Source organism: Mauremys mutica, chromosome 13 (genome assembly GCF_020497125.1).
Source record: "Mauremys mutica isolate MM-2020 ecotype Southern chromosome 13, ASM2049712v1, whole genome shotgun sequence".
Taxonomy (NCBI): Eukaryota; Metazoa; Chordata; order Testudines; family Geoemydidae; genus Mauremys; species Mauremys mutica.
Genome location: NC_059084.1, coordinates 8,038,074 through 8,054,180, shown reverse-complemented (window position 1 = coordinate 8,054,180; position 16,107 = coordinate 8,038,074). Strand labels below are relative to the sequence as shown.

The window sequence follows — 16,107 nt, the reverse complement described above, 5'->3', positions numbered from 1 at the left end:
TCCAAATAAAAAACAATATTTTCTATTCAATGTCACCTTTCATCCCCGGATCTCAGACCATTACATCAAACATTAGAGAATTAAGGAACCTCCTCCCTCTCTGGGAGCATTATACGTACAGATTGTGAAACTGAGATACAGAGGTCAAGTGATTTGTTCCGGGTCATAATGCAAGTCAGTGGCAGGGAACACCAGTTTTGTACCTCCCAGCCCTGGTTTTTAACCATTAGACTGGGAATCCTCATGATGGTACCAAACAGGACAGCACCAGCCATGCCCAACCTGGCTCCTTGAAAAAGAACTCAGCTGACAACGAACGAGTAGAGACTGACTGTAGCTCACGTTGAGGGTGCAGTTGCGCAGGCTTTGCAAAGCTGGGTTTGGCAGCATGAGAGCAGATGGGAAGACATGCCAGGGCGGGTGCAGTGCCGTTCTCTTGCAGGGTCTCTGTGAGAGCTGCCACACTGGGCTAGTTCTCCTGAGGAAGAAATTGCTGCAGCTGGCTTTGAAACTTGCTGGCTCTCTTGGGACAGATTGTCGAAGGGGCCTCACACCACCCTCTACAGGGATGGCAATTTTCTACGTACTTGCCAACTCAAGAACTTCCCTGCAGAGATAGATTAGCCAACCTGTGTCAGCAAATGCACTTCGCACATGGACACTGGAGTTCCCACGTATGACAAAAGCCTGCAGATGCAATTTTGCCAGAAAAACATGTGGCATCAAGAGGTTGCAGAGACTTGCTCTTCAGAAAAGTGAACGCAAAAGGTGGATGCGACCAAAGGCTGGAGCAGAATTTTACTGGTCCTCTTCCTCACCGGGCTGAGCGCTTGCCATGCTGCAGAAACCAGATGTCACTTCGCCATCCTGGCATGAGTAGGGTGGGCAGGGAAAGATAAACCTGACTCAGTTCCAAGTCATTCCTTATGGAAAACCAACCTATAGGGTTCAATAGGGGCCATGCCAATAAGGTTCTATAGGAATCACTTAAAAAGCCTACAGAATTTAATAGAAAGGGACAACTTTTCTATAGGGTTTATTGAACCATCCTATAAAAAGCAGCCCTTGTCTATGCAGTCCTCTGGGACTGTTCCAGAAGGGACACAATCAGCTGCTGGCTGCCTGGAATACCTTGGTGGCAGTGCTGCATGCTGCCATGCGGGTATGACAGTGGATTTCAAACTCCAAGCTTGGGAGCGCACGGGGGTCAAAGGCAATGCCCAGCTGCTCTTCTAGAGTCTCCTGCTGTCACCGACAGCTAGAGCTAGCAGCCCCTCCGGGGCCCTTGCCAAATCACCCTGCCTGAGGGAGAGGAGCCACCCAGCAAATCGTGTGTTGTGGGGAAGGGAGAGCAAGCGGCTCTGGTGAAGCAAAGCGCTCCAGGAGGACTGGCACTCGGGTCAGGCATGGCAATGCTCATTCCTGGGCATGAGCTGCCAGAAAAGAGCCAGCCAATGACAGGCGCGAACGTCAGTTCCCATCTCCTGGCCTAGCTGAGAGGAGACATTAGCAGTAGGCTGTGTGCAGGTGCCTGTGCATGTCAGTTAGCAGGGAGGTAAAGCCCTTTTATCCTCTTCCGCAAAAAACAAAAACAAAAACATCTGTCCCAGTGTGCTCTTGCCTACACGTTGCTGATTCCTGGTACATACAAAACGTGGGTCTCTGTGCCTTTCAAGCTGTCTTTGCTGGCTCTTCATTTCCCCGCCTGCACAGGATGAGTTATCGGCGTCTGTGCAGCCAGCTTAGAGCGACTGCCAAAATGCAATGGGAAACCCTGTTAAACACCTGCCAGGCCAGGCCACCTGGCACTTCCCAAAGGCCCCAAACCAGGCTCTTCCGCCATGCCCTTATGAATCAGGAAGGGGGATCTGGTCTCCTGCTACTGCCTCTGGCTTTAAAATACAAGGTGACGTGCTCTGATGGTGGAAGGCGGCTGCAAGGAGCACACGGACAGGCGAAGCGCATCCCCCTCCTGCATGTCCCGGCACTTCATTCACCAACTGGCAGTGACAGATGGGACCTGAAAAATAAAGCCCAGGTCCGGATGCTGACGTTCAGATCTGGTTCCACCTGCGAGGCCCATCTTGGACGTGTAGTTACTCCTCTTAGGCTCTGCAAGGGCCTTCCGGGCCGTCCTGTCCCTTCCGAGGCACTAGGCAGGGAAGCCTCATCTAAACGTTATGCTGCCTCCTCCCACACCGGCCGAGTCGACAAGCGTGCTCCCCTTGGGGTCGTGGCCGGGGATCGCTGCGGCACTGGCTTGTTAAATGGGGGAAGTGCCGCCTTGGTCCAGCCTCCAGCTCTGGCGGGCCGAAGTTCCAGAGTAAAGCTGTACGGAGATGTCCGCAGGGGACTGCGGGGGGGAGGGAGGAAGCGGCAGTGGCACGGGGAGCAGCATGGGACCCTTACCTCTCCTTCGTGGCTGATAAGCTGTAATTTTGCCATACACAGTGGCACCTCCTGAATTAATATACCTCAGGATGACATGGAATAGATAGAGCTCTGCCTCCTTCACGTCTACCGTGACTCTGACTTTACTCTGCAAAAAGCAAAAGCACATTGGGCACACGTCACTGTGGGGCCGGCGCTGGGCCCATCACCCATCCTGTGGGGGAGCGGTACCTGCCTGCCTGCCTACCTGCCTCTCGCTCTAGTCTCCCTCCCCTCTGCATGACACAGGGGCGCGGCTGCCAACGCAGCAAGGGCTGGCACGCTGGAGGAGCTCAGAAGGTCCCCACGGGCGGTGTTTCGGAGGGGTGGTTTGCAGATGTTTTGGTTAGTCTTAGAGTGAGAAATGCACTTACAGTTGCCACAAACATTAAACTTTCCTTCCTCAAGGACCGAGACCCTCCCTTCCACATTGGCCGGCCCCCGGTTGACGTAGCGGAAGACGATGCGGAACAGGTCAGGGGAGGTCACATTGAGAGTCACCACTACCTTGGGCTGGTGGGAGAGAGAAAGGGGAGAGAAGCAGAGCAACACCTTAAATCACCTCCACCGCCAACAGCCACCAGCCCCAGCGCAGCAGCTCGGGGGACTGCTCCCAAAGCACCATGCCACAGCGCAGGAGGAGTCAAGCAGCCACGCAGCCTAACAGCATGAAAAAGGCAGCAGGAGAAGACATTGCACACGTGCTACCAAGTGCACCTATCCTCTTCCCTCTCCATGGGTGGGTGGGTGGGAGAGGTGAGGCAGGGGGCATGCACTGGGAGAGCAGCTCTGCTATCTGACAACACCTATAAGACACACTCACACACTAGCGTTTAGGTTGCTTGGCCACAGCGTTTAACTGGAGAGCCTTCCTAGCCGTCAGCTTTGGAATGGAAGCTGGCTAGCATGGATGGGCGCTGTTTGGTGGAGCGGCTATTTGGGGGGGCATATACCAAGCTAGGGAAAGAGGTTACTTTAACAAAAGGCTTGACTCCATTATTAACGTAACATGGGTTTGGTGCTTTGTACTACAGTCCGCCCATGGGCGGCTCCAAGGCCCTCTGTCTCTGTGCTCATGGGTTCGCCACCCAAATGTCCGCAGAGAGGCTGCAAGTGGAAATCACGTGGTTCTCTCCACCACTTGAAACGCTAACAACTAGCAATACCAACTGAGGACACCCCCGAGAGATGTGTCCACTTATTCAAGAGCTGCCATGTGGCCTTGATTCCGAAAAGCACCCCTATCTAGGAAAGCACTTAAGCGTGCGCTTAACATGAAGCACATGCTAAAGTCCTATTGACTTTCATGGGATCTAAGCACATGCTTAAGTGCTTTCCTGTGCCAGGGACCAAGTGGAGGTTTGCCAAGCAAACCCTCCATGGGCATGATCAACTGGCTGCGATAAAGGAGGGCCGTTCCCTTGAGAAAAGATACTGGCAAGGGACGTTGAAGACTAGGTTTTAGGGTGAAAGCTCCAAGGCCGCAGCCTGAGCGTCTCGCTCGAGGACACCTTGGAATGACCTCGCACGGAAAAGGGGGCTGCCGACACGAAAACCACACACCTGCCCGACATTCAACACCCAGTGGAGTCTCTAATGCAGCCAGTGGATACCAAACAAAACCAGCAGCCAAGTGAACAACTCACTTAACCGTCTCTGGTTGCTCGGCCTGGGATTTTCGAAAGGAACCTAGAGGAGTTAGGCGTCCAGCTCCCCCCAGAATTTAGTGGAAATCTGGTGCTTAACTCCCTTCAGCCCCTTTGAAAACCCAGCCTAGCCTAGCAACAAAGCAAAGCAAAGAATATTCTAGCTGTAGGTGGAGAGAGCAAGGGTCAGGATAAAGAACCTGCTACACAGGACAACCCTGTATGGCTGCTACAGAACCCCCCTAGGCCCCCGACACACGCTCGACATTCTGATAGGCGCCGTGCAGAAGAAAGGTTCACAGAGGGAAAAGCAGGAGGGAGCAGTGTGAGTGGATGTTACAGCCTCGCCCCTAGGGACCACGTAGAAAATCACCTACACTCAACAACCGTCCAGGCAAAGCAGCCCCAAAGGGCGTAAGCTGCCTGTAGTAACCGGGGAGGAGTGGCGCCCTTTTTGGGGTCGGGGAGAGGGGGTTACACAGAGTGTGGCAGGAAAGAGAAGAGCAGGTGAAAGGGCCCCAAGGAAACCTGAAGACATTGTATAGAGAATGCAGGCTCTGGGAGGGAGTTTGGGTGAGGGAGGAGGTGTGGGGTAGGGGATTGGGGTGCAGGCTCTGGGATGGAGTTTGGGGGTGGGATAGGGTGTGTGGGAAGGGGGAGGGGGTGCAGGCTCTGGGATGGAGTTTGGGGGCGGGATAGGGTGTGTGGGAAGGGGGAGGGGGTGCAGGCTCTGGGATGGAGTTTGGGGGCGGGATAGGGTGTGTGGGAAGGGGGAGGGGGTGCAGGCTCTGGGATGGAGTTTGGGGGCGGGATAGGGTGTGTGGGAAGGGGGAGGGGGTGCAGGCTCTGGGATGGAGTTTGGGTGCTGGCTGCAGGCTCTGGGCTGAGGCAGGGGATGGGGCGGAGGAGGGGGCAGGGTTGCTGGCTCTGGGATGGAGTTTGGGTGCTGGCTGCAGGCTCTGAGCTGAGGCAGGGGATGGGGTGGAGGAGGGGGCAGGATTGCTGGCTCTGGGAGGGAGTTTGGGGACTGGGAGGGTATGCAGGCTCTGGGAGGGAGTTTGGGGGCGGGATAAGGTGTGTGGGAAGGGGGAGGGGGTGCAGGCTCTGGGATGGAGTTTGTGGGCGGGATAGGGTGTGTGGGAAGGGGGAGGGGGTGCAGGCTCTGGGAGGGAGTTTGGGTGAGGGAGGAGGTGTGGGGTAGGGGATTGGGGTGCAGGCTCTGGGAGGGAGTTTGGGGGCGGGATAGGGTGTGTGGGAAGGGGGAGGGGGTGCAGACTCTGGGATGGAGTTTGGGTGCTGGCTGCAGGCTCTGAGCTGAGGCAGGGGATGGGGTGGAGGAGGGGGTAGGGTATGCAGGCTCTGGGAGGGAGTTTGGAGGCAGGAGAAGGTGTGTAGGGAGGGGGTGGGCGGGTGCGGCGCTTACCTGTGGCTCCAAAGAGGGCTGGCTGGGGGGCCTCCGCGCACTGCTGCACCCAGGCACCACCCCCACCGCTTCCCATTGGCGCTTGGGGCGGGGGCAGCATGTGGAGGCCCAGCCCTGCCCCAGGGCTGCAGGGAGGGGCCGGCAGATGTGTGGAGCGAGCGGGCAGACACTGCTCAGCTCCCGTGCGCTGCCGGGGTCCCAGGCCATTGTAAATCGCTGGGGGGGGGGGGCAGGGGAGGAGGGGGAAAACCAAAGGGGCCAAGGAAGAGACCCAAAACTGCTGGAGCCCCATTGGGGAGGTTGGCGGACGACAGACGGCCCGCGGGCCGGGAGTCTGAGACCCCTGCTCTGGGCTGACCTCCTGAGCAGGGCTTCCTGAATTAGGATCTCTCCTCTCCTCCGTCTATTCTGTCCCTAATGCTACAGGAAATATCTGCACAAACAGACTATATTTACACGGCACTGTCTGTTCTGGCCACCACATGACCTTGGGTTTAGAGCAGCTCTTTGGGTTAAAATAAGACGCGTGTCTACAGCGCATCGAATGCTTGGCCTTCTGCGTCCTCTCCTGGTAGGGAGCACAGGCTGGGGGCAGGCCCGTAAATCATACCTGAATGGGAGACATCTGAGCGTATCCTCTCCAGCTGAAATTCTCAAACTCCAGGGGGTTGTAGCCAAAGCGAACAGCCCGGCCATCTAGCGTGGTGCCCTCTTCCAACTCGAATTTCAGGTGGTGGAGGTCAGGGAAATAATGGTCCCTCGCAGGCCTGGGGAAGAGAGTCCATAGATAGAATTACAAGCCTGGTTTCCACAGTCCGGGGAACTCACTTCATGCTACTCTCATGATTGCTGGCTTCTCGGGGGCCCTCCAGGACGCAGCCAGACGGGATGGTGTCTGCAGCTGTTAGCTCCATATCAACACTGCATGGGACTCCCTCTTCCCAATAACGGGGAGAAAAATTGGAGCAGAGTTTACTTCTTTCCAGCTGTTTAGGGAGGGAAGGGGCTGGAGAGGAGGGCCCCAACAAGGGGCGAACACGCTGGGGTGTAGGTGTGCGGTAGTGGTTGCGGTGGCAAGGGACAGGAGGCACGCAGCCTCCAGCGTTCTAAGGCCATGGCCCACTAGCCTGGGAGGAGGGGGTGCTGGAGAAGTCTCCAGCTAAAGGAACAAGGAGCGAACGCGCCAAGCAGCTCTGTAGTGGCAGCTGGCCTCTTACAGGGTGCATGTTGGGCCCTGGGTGTTCTGCCTGCAGTGACAGGCTCCGGTCCTCGCCTCACACACCAGCCCGATGGACCCACCAACGTCGCACCGGCAGCCTGTGGACAGGAAGCACGTGTTTACATTCCACTGACATTAACCAGCTCCAAATAGCACTAATCAAAGCCGCGCGCCGAAGGGAGGAGCCGCCGAGGGCTCTATTTTTATTCCATTGTATCCGTTTTCATGTTGGCTTGGACCCCACTTGGATCAGCTTCTCTTCCATCGCAGCGCTGAGCTATTTCAAGACTGCTGGTGGCTGCTGAGAAGAACGCAGGCCTGCAAATCCTCTCGGTGAGCCCTCCGAGATCCGACCAGGCCTCTAAACCCAACCCCCTTCAGCAGCCCTGCTCACTGCCTATCTCCCAGCACCGCCACCCCATAGCGCACCACTGATGGAGAGAGCATTGTGCAGGGCGACAGGCAGCTGCAGCCTCTGCTGCTTCGCCCCTCACCACCAGCATTAATGTGCACACAGGGAAACAGAAGTACAAGCTTGTAAGGCAAGAAGTAATCTCCAGGCATCCACCCTCACCTGTTCCCCTCCCATCCTCAGTGGGAGGGGAGTGAATCATCTGATCCACTTGTCCCACAGAACCCAGACAGGCAGCTCCGTGCTCCAGGGACTGGCTCCTCTGTCCTGATTTCCACCAGCTGGCAGATCTAGCACCTCATGAAAGAGAGAAGGGTACCCACCTTGGCAGCCAAAGTAATTTGCATGGTCCACGTTGAAGTATCCGTCCTTACACGTGGAGCACAACTGGCCACAGATGCTGGGTTTGCAGAAACACTGCCCATTGCCCTAGGAGACAGCCAGGTCAGTCAGCGCCTCATGGGTGTGGCTCTGCCCCTCCTCAACACTCAGCACAACCAAACCACCATTTGAGAGAGGAAGGATGGTGCAGTGGTCAGGGCAAAGGCCTGGCACTCTGGAGACCCAGGTTCAATCCCCAACTCTGTCAGAGCTTCCCTAGGCAAGTGTGTGACTCAGCTCCCCCCTGCACACTGAGCTAACAGCACTACCTTACCTCACAGGATGCTGTGAGGAGAAAACCAGTAACGACCGCGGGGCGCACAGACACTAACACAATGGGGTGGGTCCAAGTCCATGGGGAGGCCCCGTAAGCGCTCCCGTAATGCAGCCAATAAATAATAGTGTCAATAGCTACGGTTAGACTATTTAACAGCACGGTGAATGTACAAGAAGGGACTGCCCTTACAAACCGCTAAAACCTTGTCATAATCTGCCCATTGCCACAGACTATGGAGCGCGAAGCCATTTACCTAGGGCAGGCAGGCACTGCGTGAGCTCCCTTGGGGAGATAATTTGGCCCTGCCTCACATAGGGCTGTCTGTGCCGTTACAGCTACACCATTATAACTGCACTGCCCTGGTGTGAAAGGGGGCTGGGGACAGAGCAAATCACGATTTACACAGGCAGAGCACGTCTACACCGGGGTTTGCACTAGTATAGCTGTCTCGGTGCAAGACCACCACTGGCTATAATCCCCACTCTTGACAAGACTTTAGTGATGATCCCTTAACAAAAGCTACTGTGCAACACTGCTTGGGATGGAGAATGGGAAAACACAGTCTTCATCGAGCCCATGGGCTGAGGCTCACCATATTATTCAGAGGCCTTTACTTTTCCCCAAGCCCACAGATGTTACAAAGACCGTGATGGCTACTGAGAAGAATGCACGCCTGCCACCCTTGTCAAACAACTCTGCAGTCTCCCTCCAAGACTTCTGCCAAAGACTTTCTAGCTAGCCTGGGCTTTGAACATAGTACGGGTTGCAAATTCTTTGGGGTAGGGTCTTTTTGTTGTACAGCACCTAGCACAATAGGGCCCTGGTCCTTAGGTGCTACTACAATACACACATAATAATATAACTCTTCCGTTTCTCATACGCCAAAGCACAAACGCTGAATGAGTTACGTCTTCTTTCCTCAATCCTGATGTAGGCTCTAAACCAGACATGGGCAAACTACGGCCCGCGGGCCACATCCTGCCTGGCCCCTGAGCTCCCGGCCGAGGAGGCTAGCCCCCAGTCCCCTCCACCCCCAGCTGTCCCCCCTCCCCCACAGCCTCACCTCGCCGTGCCACGGGGGCGCGCTGGGCAGGAGAGCAGGGAGGGAGGCTCACCCGCAGCCTCCGAGGAGCAGGCGGGCGGTGTGGGTGGTGGGAGCACAGGGAACGCGGCTAGAGGACTCAGGAGAACACCGGGCGGCTGCACAGCCGGACAGACAGAAGCGGCGGTTTCCCCTTCAAAGCGCCGCGTCTCTCCAGCCGGCCGCGTGGCTGCCCAGTGTCCTCCTGAGAGGAGAGGCGCTTTGAAGAGGAAACCGCCGCTTCTCTCCGGCTGCGTGGCTGCCCCTGCTCCTCCTGAGTCCTCTGCCCATGTTCACGGGGACGCATTTGGAAGGGAGCTTGGGAGGGGTCCCGGTGGGCCAGTTAGGGGCAGGGCGTCCTGGGAGGAGGCCTTCAGGGGACAAGGAGCAGGGTGGGTTGGATAGGGGGTGGGGTCCGGGGGGGGCTGTCAGGGGGTGGGGGTCTGGATAGGGGTTGGGGCCGTCAGGGGACAGAGAGCAGGAGGGGTTGGATAGGAGGTGGGGTCCTGGGGGGGCAGTTAGGGGACAAGAGGCAGAGGGGGCTGGATAGGGGGTGTTGGGGTCCCAGGGGGGTGGTTAGGGGACAAGGAGTGGGGGGGGTTGGATGGGTCGGGGGTTCTGAGGGGGGCAGGAAGTGGGAGGGGGCAGGGGCCAGGCTGTTTGGGGAGGCACAGCCTTCCCTACCCACCCTCCATATAGTTTTGGAACCCCAATGTGGCCCTCGGGCCAAAAAGTTTGCCCACCCCTGCTCTAAACCCAGGTCCTCATGCAAGTCCAGGCTGCTGCGCCACATCAACAGGATGGAGAAGATCAAGGGGGTCAATGTGGATGAATGATCTCTAGTTTCAGCTTGACAAAGGGCACCCAGAACTCGCTGGTGCAGACAGCATCAGGACAGGACACTGTGTAAACGGAGAGTGGGTCTGCGGGAGCCAGGTTTGGAAAGCTCCAGCTATTACACACATGAAGGGCCTCTAACGGGAGCAGGGGGGCGGGGATCTAATTCTCCACAGGAAACGTTGGGAGTGATCTTACTTGCTGACATTCTGCGACTCCACTGATGGTGCCCTTGGTATCACACTGGCAGCCTGAAGAGAGCAGAAGAGCACGAGAGAGTGAGGAAATCAACCCAGCCGTCGAGAGACTATTAAAAACTCTCAGACTGACACCAACGTTCCTTGCAGCAGAGGAAACCAGACATGATAGAAGCCAAGCGGATGGACAGAGGAAATAAACCAGCTCTTGGCTCCTGCTATGGATGGAAACTAACCAAAGTAGCACAGACTAAGGGCTGGATTTTCAGCCGGCCTCACGCTTGCCCTGGATGTTGCACACTGATGTTTGCACGTGCACATTCCCATTTTACACACAGGAAACCTTTATTTGTGTCAAGTCTGAGTTTGGTCCTGGCAGAGCTGGCAAAACAAATCCTTGGATCCATTCCTTTGAAAAGGGTCCCAGGTCTGGCCCATCCCCCCTGCTAAGTGTGGATCACAAAACCAGTCCCGCCACTTGGGATGCTAATGCTTCGTGCCATAACTGAAGGTGGAAACGATGGGAATGGAGAAAAGGGAATCACGTCTACTGAAATGGAGATGGCCCCCCAAAGCCTAGGTTTGGCCCTTAAACCTCTAGAGGAACAGACTACCCCCAAAAGACTCCTCTTACTTGTGCATCCATACGGGTTATCGGGAGTCAGGTTCCAGTACAGTGGTTTGCACCTGTCACAAGCTGGACCTTCGACATATGCCCGACATGCACAGGAACCCTGAATAAAGGGGGATGAAAACAAGGATTAGGCGAGAATGCCAGGGGCTCGAGCAGCATCACAAAACCTGCAGCTAAGGGGACAGATGAGGTCTCCTGCTCTACAGAGCGGGAAGCTGCCTTTCTCTGCATTGCATCTGGAGCAGGTCCTGTGACACAGTAGGAAATTCTGAGACCAGGGAAGAAAAACCAATGAGATTTGCAGGAAATGAAACCCAAAACAGCCCAAAGAGATTGAGGGGTACATGAAGTACTCACCGGAGACAGGGAAGGGTCTGCAGTTGCTAACCCTGCTGGGTTACAGGAGCCCACTGCAAGGAAAAGCACAGCTTGTAGCAGGTTTAAAACAGACCCCTTAATGCTTTGAATCGTCCTGTGTGTACACTCTGAGAAACTTTTCATGGAGGAGATTGAGGGGAGGTTTTTTTTATATTTAAGCTTTCGCTGGGTCGCCGACTGGTCTGTGTATTTATTAGTGTGTTTTTAGGGTTGGCCGGTAGGTGCAGCTGGGCTCGAGGGTGTCGACGGGAGCCCTAGACGAATGTGCTGTACCAAGTCATGCAGGAAGAGGAGGAGGAGGAAGACAACGCTACCTTCGCAGTGTGGAAATCCATATGCCCCTGGCATGCAGGTGTCACAGCGCAGTCCAGCCACTTTGGGGCGACAGCGGCACTGTCCAGTTTCCTGATCACATGTGCCGTGGAGAGAGCCCTCTGTGGAGCACTGGCAAGCTGCAGGTGAACAGGGAAAGGTGGGAGCTGAGAGCTGTAAGGCCCCTCACGGCCCAGATTAAAATAAAAGGATTTGTTTTAAACAACAAAAGAACAAAGCAGGAACTTAGTTCTTTAAACACCCCCCCCATGCTTGGTGCATTTCAGCTAGAGGTCACAAAGTGGGTATAAGATAACACAGCTTCCCACAGAGTCAGCAGCAGCAGGAACTGAACTCAGGACTAGTAATCTGGGAGCATGAGGAAGTACCACCAGAGCCAGACTGAGCCCTGTTAGTGCAAAGGCGGTAAGTGACTTATATGCGGTCCATAGAACTGCTCAGAAAATGTTCCCTCCGCTCTCCTCCCCAATAACATTTTACCCAATTTTTCTTTTTCTTTTTAAATAATTTGTCAAAATTTCCCAATCTCCACTGAAAAATCAACCCCTCCCCCCGAAAACCTTGATTAGGAAATGCCACCACAGTGCCTCCTGGAAACTGTAGTTCTGACTGCCTCATGCTACCAATCTCACCTCTATGGGCTGGACTCCCCAGCTAGACTACATTTCCCATGATTCACCAGTCTCCCCCCTCTTGCTGAGCCACCATGGTGTATCCTGGGAGATGTAGTCCAGCTGGGAACCTGGCCCATAGAAGAAAAACAGGGGCACTAAGCTACCCTCTCTGCCTGACTCTCTCTGTAGCCAAACCAGCCAATTAATAAACCTCTACAGACATGAGGTATAAAGTTTAATTACCACAAATGTTTTACTACAGCGGACGCACGCCTCTCACATTCTATGTTTGACCATTAAATCAAAAGCACACAGGCTACTGAGAACAACAAAAGCCACGTAGTTCATCACCTTCATGGTGAAGGCCAATTACACCCAACATTTGAGAGCAGCATTCAGTTGTCAAGGCCTGGGGCCATGAGCTCTCAAACAACACCCGCAGAACATGGCACACCGGGATGGGCCAGCGTGCAGTAATGAGCCAGTAGCACGGATGCAAGAATATTTGCTGATTTAGAACAAACGCTCCTGGAAAAGAGCTGGGAAATGGTTGTGCTGCTTCCTGCCAGGACCTGGGACTGGACGACGGGACTTCACAATTGCTTCAGAGGGGACAAACAGGACAATGGCATCTGGCACCAGCCACTGTGGGAAGACAGGATCCTGGGCTAGATAGACCACTGGTCTGACCCAGTATGGCCATTCTTACGCTCCTGGACAACCTGCTTCTCTCTAACGCATATCAAAATCTCACTGCCCTTTCAACCTAAATGTCACTCAGCAGATGTGCAGCCATCAGCTAGCCTGGTCCCAGACAGATTCAGCCCCCTCTCTTCCAATCACTGCTCAGACGCTTGTGGATGTATTTCTATTAAGTGTGCAAATGTCTGGCACCTAACTGGCCTCCTCTAACAGCAAAACATTCTTAGTACTGGAAAAACAATGGAGAATTTTGAAACTCCGGCTTCCTGCCCCCTCTCGGTTCGTCTATTTTTTAAATCCCGTTTGCACTTTAGCTATTTCTTTAGATGAAAAAAAATAAGTGGCTGCTGCACCCGAGAGACACAATTTGATCCAAGCCTCCAGCCTCTTCAAAGGCATAGTGCCGGCATCACTAAGCCAGCTGGCCGCTACCCAGGCGTCTACATTTAGCACCGTGCAAAAGGCGCGATGCTGCTGTTTTGTCGCTTCAGGGAAATTGTATCACAGAACATTTTTTAATGAGTGGTAAATTCTTGCTGGGAGGTACAAGTGTACATCTGGCTTTCCAGTCTGACTGGTGGCAGGGGCAGAGAGGAGATTCTGCCCAGGGCATGATGGGGATTGTTAATAATACACACTGTGCTGCAGACACCTGCACTGATGCAGGGGCATGAGTCACGTGAGTAGCACCGCCCTATGTGCTTGATCCAAACCCCTTTGAAGTCAGTGGAAAGACTCCAATTAGCTTTGGATGGGGCCCCACACAAGCAGACCCACTGAAAAATCAGGGTTGGATGGGGGAGTTGTGTGAAATTAACAGGCCTGATTCTCATTTAATTCTCACCCCTTTTCCATGACTGTAGCCCCACTGGCTTAGCAGACTTCCTGTGGATTTAGGCTGGTGTAACAAAGCAGAGTGAGATACAGTGGGCTCGCACACACTGTGAGTACAGGCAGCAGCACTGGACTTTCTGGGTACATCTACACTGCAATAAAAAGCCCATGGGACTGCTTCAGAGCCCAGGGCAGCTGACTCAGGCTCATGGGGCTCAGGCAGGAGGGTTAAAAATTGCAGGATAGACATTCAGGCTCTGACCGTCTACACTGCAATTTTATAGCCCCACAGCCCGAGCCCCAGGAGCCTGAGTCAGCTGACCCAGGCTAGCCACAGCCATGCCATGGGTCTTTTATCGCAGTGTAGACATACCCACAGGGGGCATTCTGATCCTGGCAGAGGATCTAGCTGAGTGATGTCACAGCTAGGGAATCCAGAGAGCAGGGTGTTACTGGGAGGTGTGCATTTAAAACCTGCTGCAACTGAACCTTCTGGCTAAGGGATAAAAACAAGTATTAACATTTTGCAGATGGGCCTTCAGAGCAATTAAAAAGATCTTCATCGCATTTTATAAACCCTTTATAAGCCATCCGTTTCCATGCCTGTCTGAAGCTGGCGAGGGGTTCAGTACAATCCCCAGGGAGGCCTGTGTTTCCTCAACTGGGCTGGTGGTATCAGTCTCTCGGTTTTCCAGCATTCATTGTCAGCAGCTAAGAACAGCTTTGATGTGCTAGAGCCATGAGAACTATCAGGCTAGCTCTGTCAGAACGGCCCTGCGTTTTGATTCTGATGAGGTTTGCACCCTGGAGTTGTGCTCAGGGAACGCAGCCGAAATGGTGGCTTTACCTCAAAATTATGCAAAACCTTTGAGCTTTACACAGCTTCCACTTGAGGCCAGAAATCCCCCCTCAGCACCTGAAATCCGGCCCAGGTAGAGGGATATAGATTTGCGAATCCCACCTTAAATCTTTGGTTTTGAGTGAAATCTGAACATACAGTTTGGCGTTTCATTCTGGAAGCACGGCACAGCTCAAAACATGTTACTTTAATAAGCTACTTGCCTAGAGATGGCCAAGCACTGGAACAAAGTGGGGTAATTCAGTGTGCATTTCTCCTTCAGTCTGCACCAGTTTGGGGGGGAATAGGGCTCCAATTCTGGATTTTGGTATGTCCCATGGAAATTCAGCTCCTGAATTGTATTTTGCAGGTGTGTTCGTAAAACACTCCATGTATCTGGGGGCTGAGACACCAGAATGGGCAGAGCTGGGCCCCTGTAACTAACAATTCCCAATGAACTCTATGGGACAGACTCCATGGCCTTTGCATTAGCATTAGCGATTGACACAACCTGCAAGAGAAAACGCTTTTGTGGGATAATGTATTTAGTAAGTAATAAAAACTGACTCCTCCTGTAATAAAGACCCAGTCTGAATTCTGGTCTAAAGCTAGGCCCTGGGGAGAGGAGAGAACAGGGTGAGGTAAAGGCAAAGCAAGTAGCAGCGTGTACCATTCCTGTCTGGAACACATTGCTTCTGCTCTGCAAGACCGTAAGCAAAATCTTCCATGTGAAGGGAGTTACTCACGTGTGCAGCTGGGGTACCCATAGAAGCCTGGTGCACACTGGCTACAGGTGTGCCCGGCGTAGTTAGAATGGCACCGGCACTGACCAGCTGGGCTACAGCTGTTATCCACCGAACCCCGGGGATCACAGGAGCAAGCTGCAAAAGAAGGGCGCACAAATAAAAAGAGAAGTTTGAGAAGGGGAACTAGCGAGCACAGAGACAAATCATCAGACCCGAGTCTTTTCATCTCTGCATCATTAGTTGTGTCAGTCCAGCCCAGATTTCTAGCAACCCAGAACATTCCCACTGGATGGCTATTCAGTGATCCAGGTGAACTGAGTGACAGTTCTCAGCGGACAAATCCCCACTTCACAAGCACACACAAAATTCACTACATGCATTCGTCACTACCTGCATCCGACGAAGCGGGATTCACCCACGAAAGCTCATGCTCCAAAACGTCTGTTAGTCTATAAGGTGCCACAAGACTCTTTGCTGCTTTTACAAAATTCACTGCAGTTTGCATTTATTTGGCCCCGTTTGCCAGCATCTATGGTGGGACCCGGAGGCTGACCACCCACAGAAGTGGTCCTTTTGGAACAGATTGACAGATGGCGCAGGGCAAGAGTGTAAAACCTGTACTAGCACTATCTGTGCAGACCCGTCAGTCCGTTCCAAGGGATCTCTTCGGGACTGTACCCCAGAACTAAATTCCCTTTTAAAAAAATATCACAGTACCATGGCATACTTCTCCCTGAAGTCATGGCCAAACCAGGAAAAAAGTCTCCAAGATTTTACAGCCCACTCAAAGCTCACCAACAGGAAGAAGTTCAGTAGGTTAATGTGTAAGTACAAAAACATATGCTGGAAAACATCATCAGAACAGGAGTTCCATCAAGAAAGACTGACAATGACAGCTTTGTGTTCCAAACACTGACACCATTAACGACATCCAGATCAAGTTGCACCGTTTATAATGTAAATCAAGGGGGTTTGGGCCAAGATTTTAAAAGTGACTAGCGATTCTGGGTGCCCAATTTACAGCACCTCAAAAGGGTCGTGACTTTCAGAGGATGAGAGTTCAGCACTCTTGCCCACTAAGGGGTCTCAAGTCGAGTACCCAAAAACCAAGGCACTCAAAATCAC

At 53.6% G+C, this 16,107-nt stretch overlaps 1 protein-coding gene across 4 annotated transcripts in view; it reads right to left on the bottom strand.

Annotated features, from left to right (window-relative positions):
* LAMA5 (laminin subunit alpha 5) overlaps positions 1 to 16,107 on the bottom strand; it is a 167,161-nt gene that overhangs the window by 51,155 nt on the left and 99,899 nt on the right. For 3 of the 4 annotated variants that reach the window (XM_044985171.1, XM_044985168.1, XM_044985169.1), the window contains 9 exons: positions 14,983 to 15,117; positions 11,230 to 11,367; positions 10,895 to 10,947; positions 10,538 to 10,637; positions 9,905 to 9,957; positions 7,454 to 7,559; positions 6,717 to 6,816; positions 6,110 to 6,266; positions 2,805 to 2,943 (listed from right to left, as the gene is read on the bottom strand). In XM_044985171.1, coding sequence (XP_044841106.1) covers positions 2,805 to 2,943; positions 6,110 to 6,266; positions 6,717 to 6,816; positions 7,454 to 7,559; positions 9,905 to 9,957; positions 10,538 to 10,637; positions 10,895 to 10,947; positions 11,230 to 11,367; positions 14,983 to 15,117 — 981 coding nt within the window. Of the gene's footprint in view, positions 1 to 2,409; positions 2,540 to 2,804; positions 2,944 to 6,109; positions 6,267 to 6,716; positions 6,817 to 7,453; positions 7,560 to 9,904; positions 9,958 to 10,537; positions 10,638 to 10,894; positions 10,948 to 11,229; positions 11,368 to 14,982; positions 15,118 to 16,107 lie in introns of all 4 variants that reach the window. The other variant, XM_044985170.1, reaches the window with a different exon arrangement.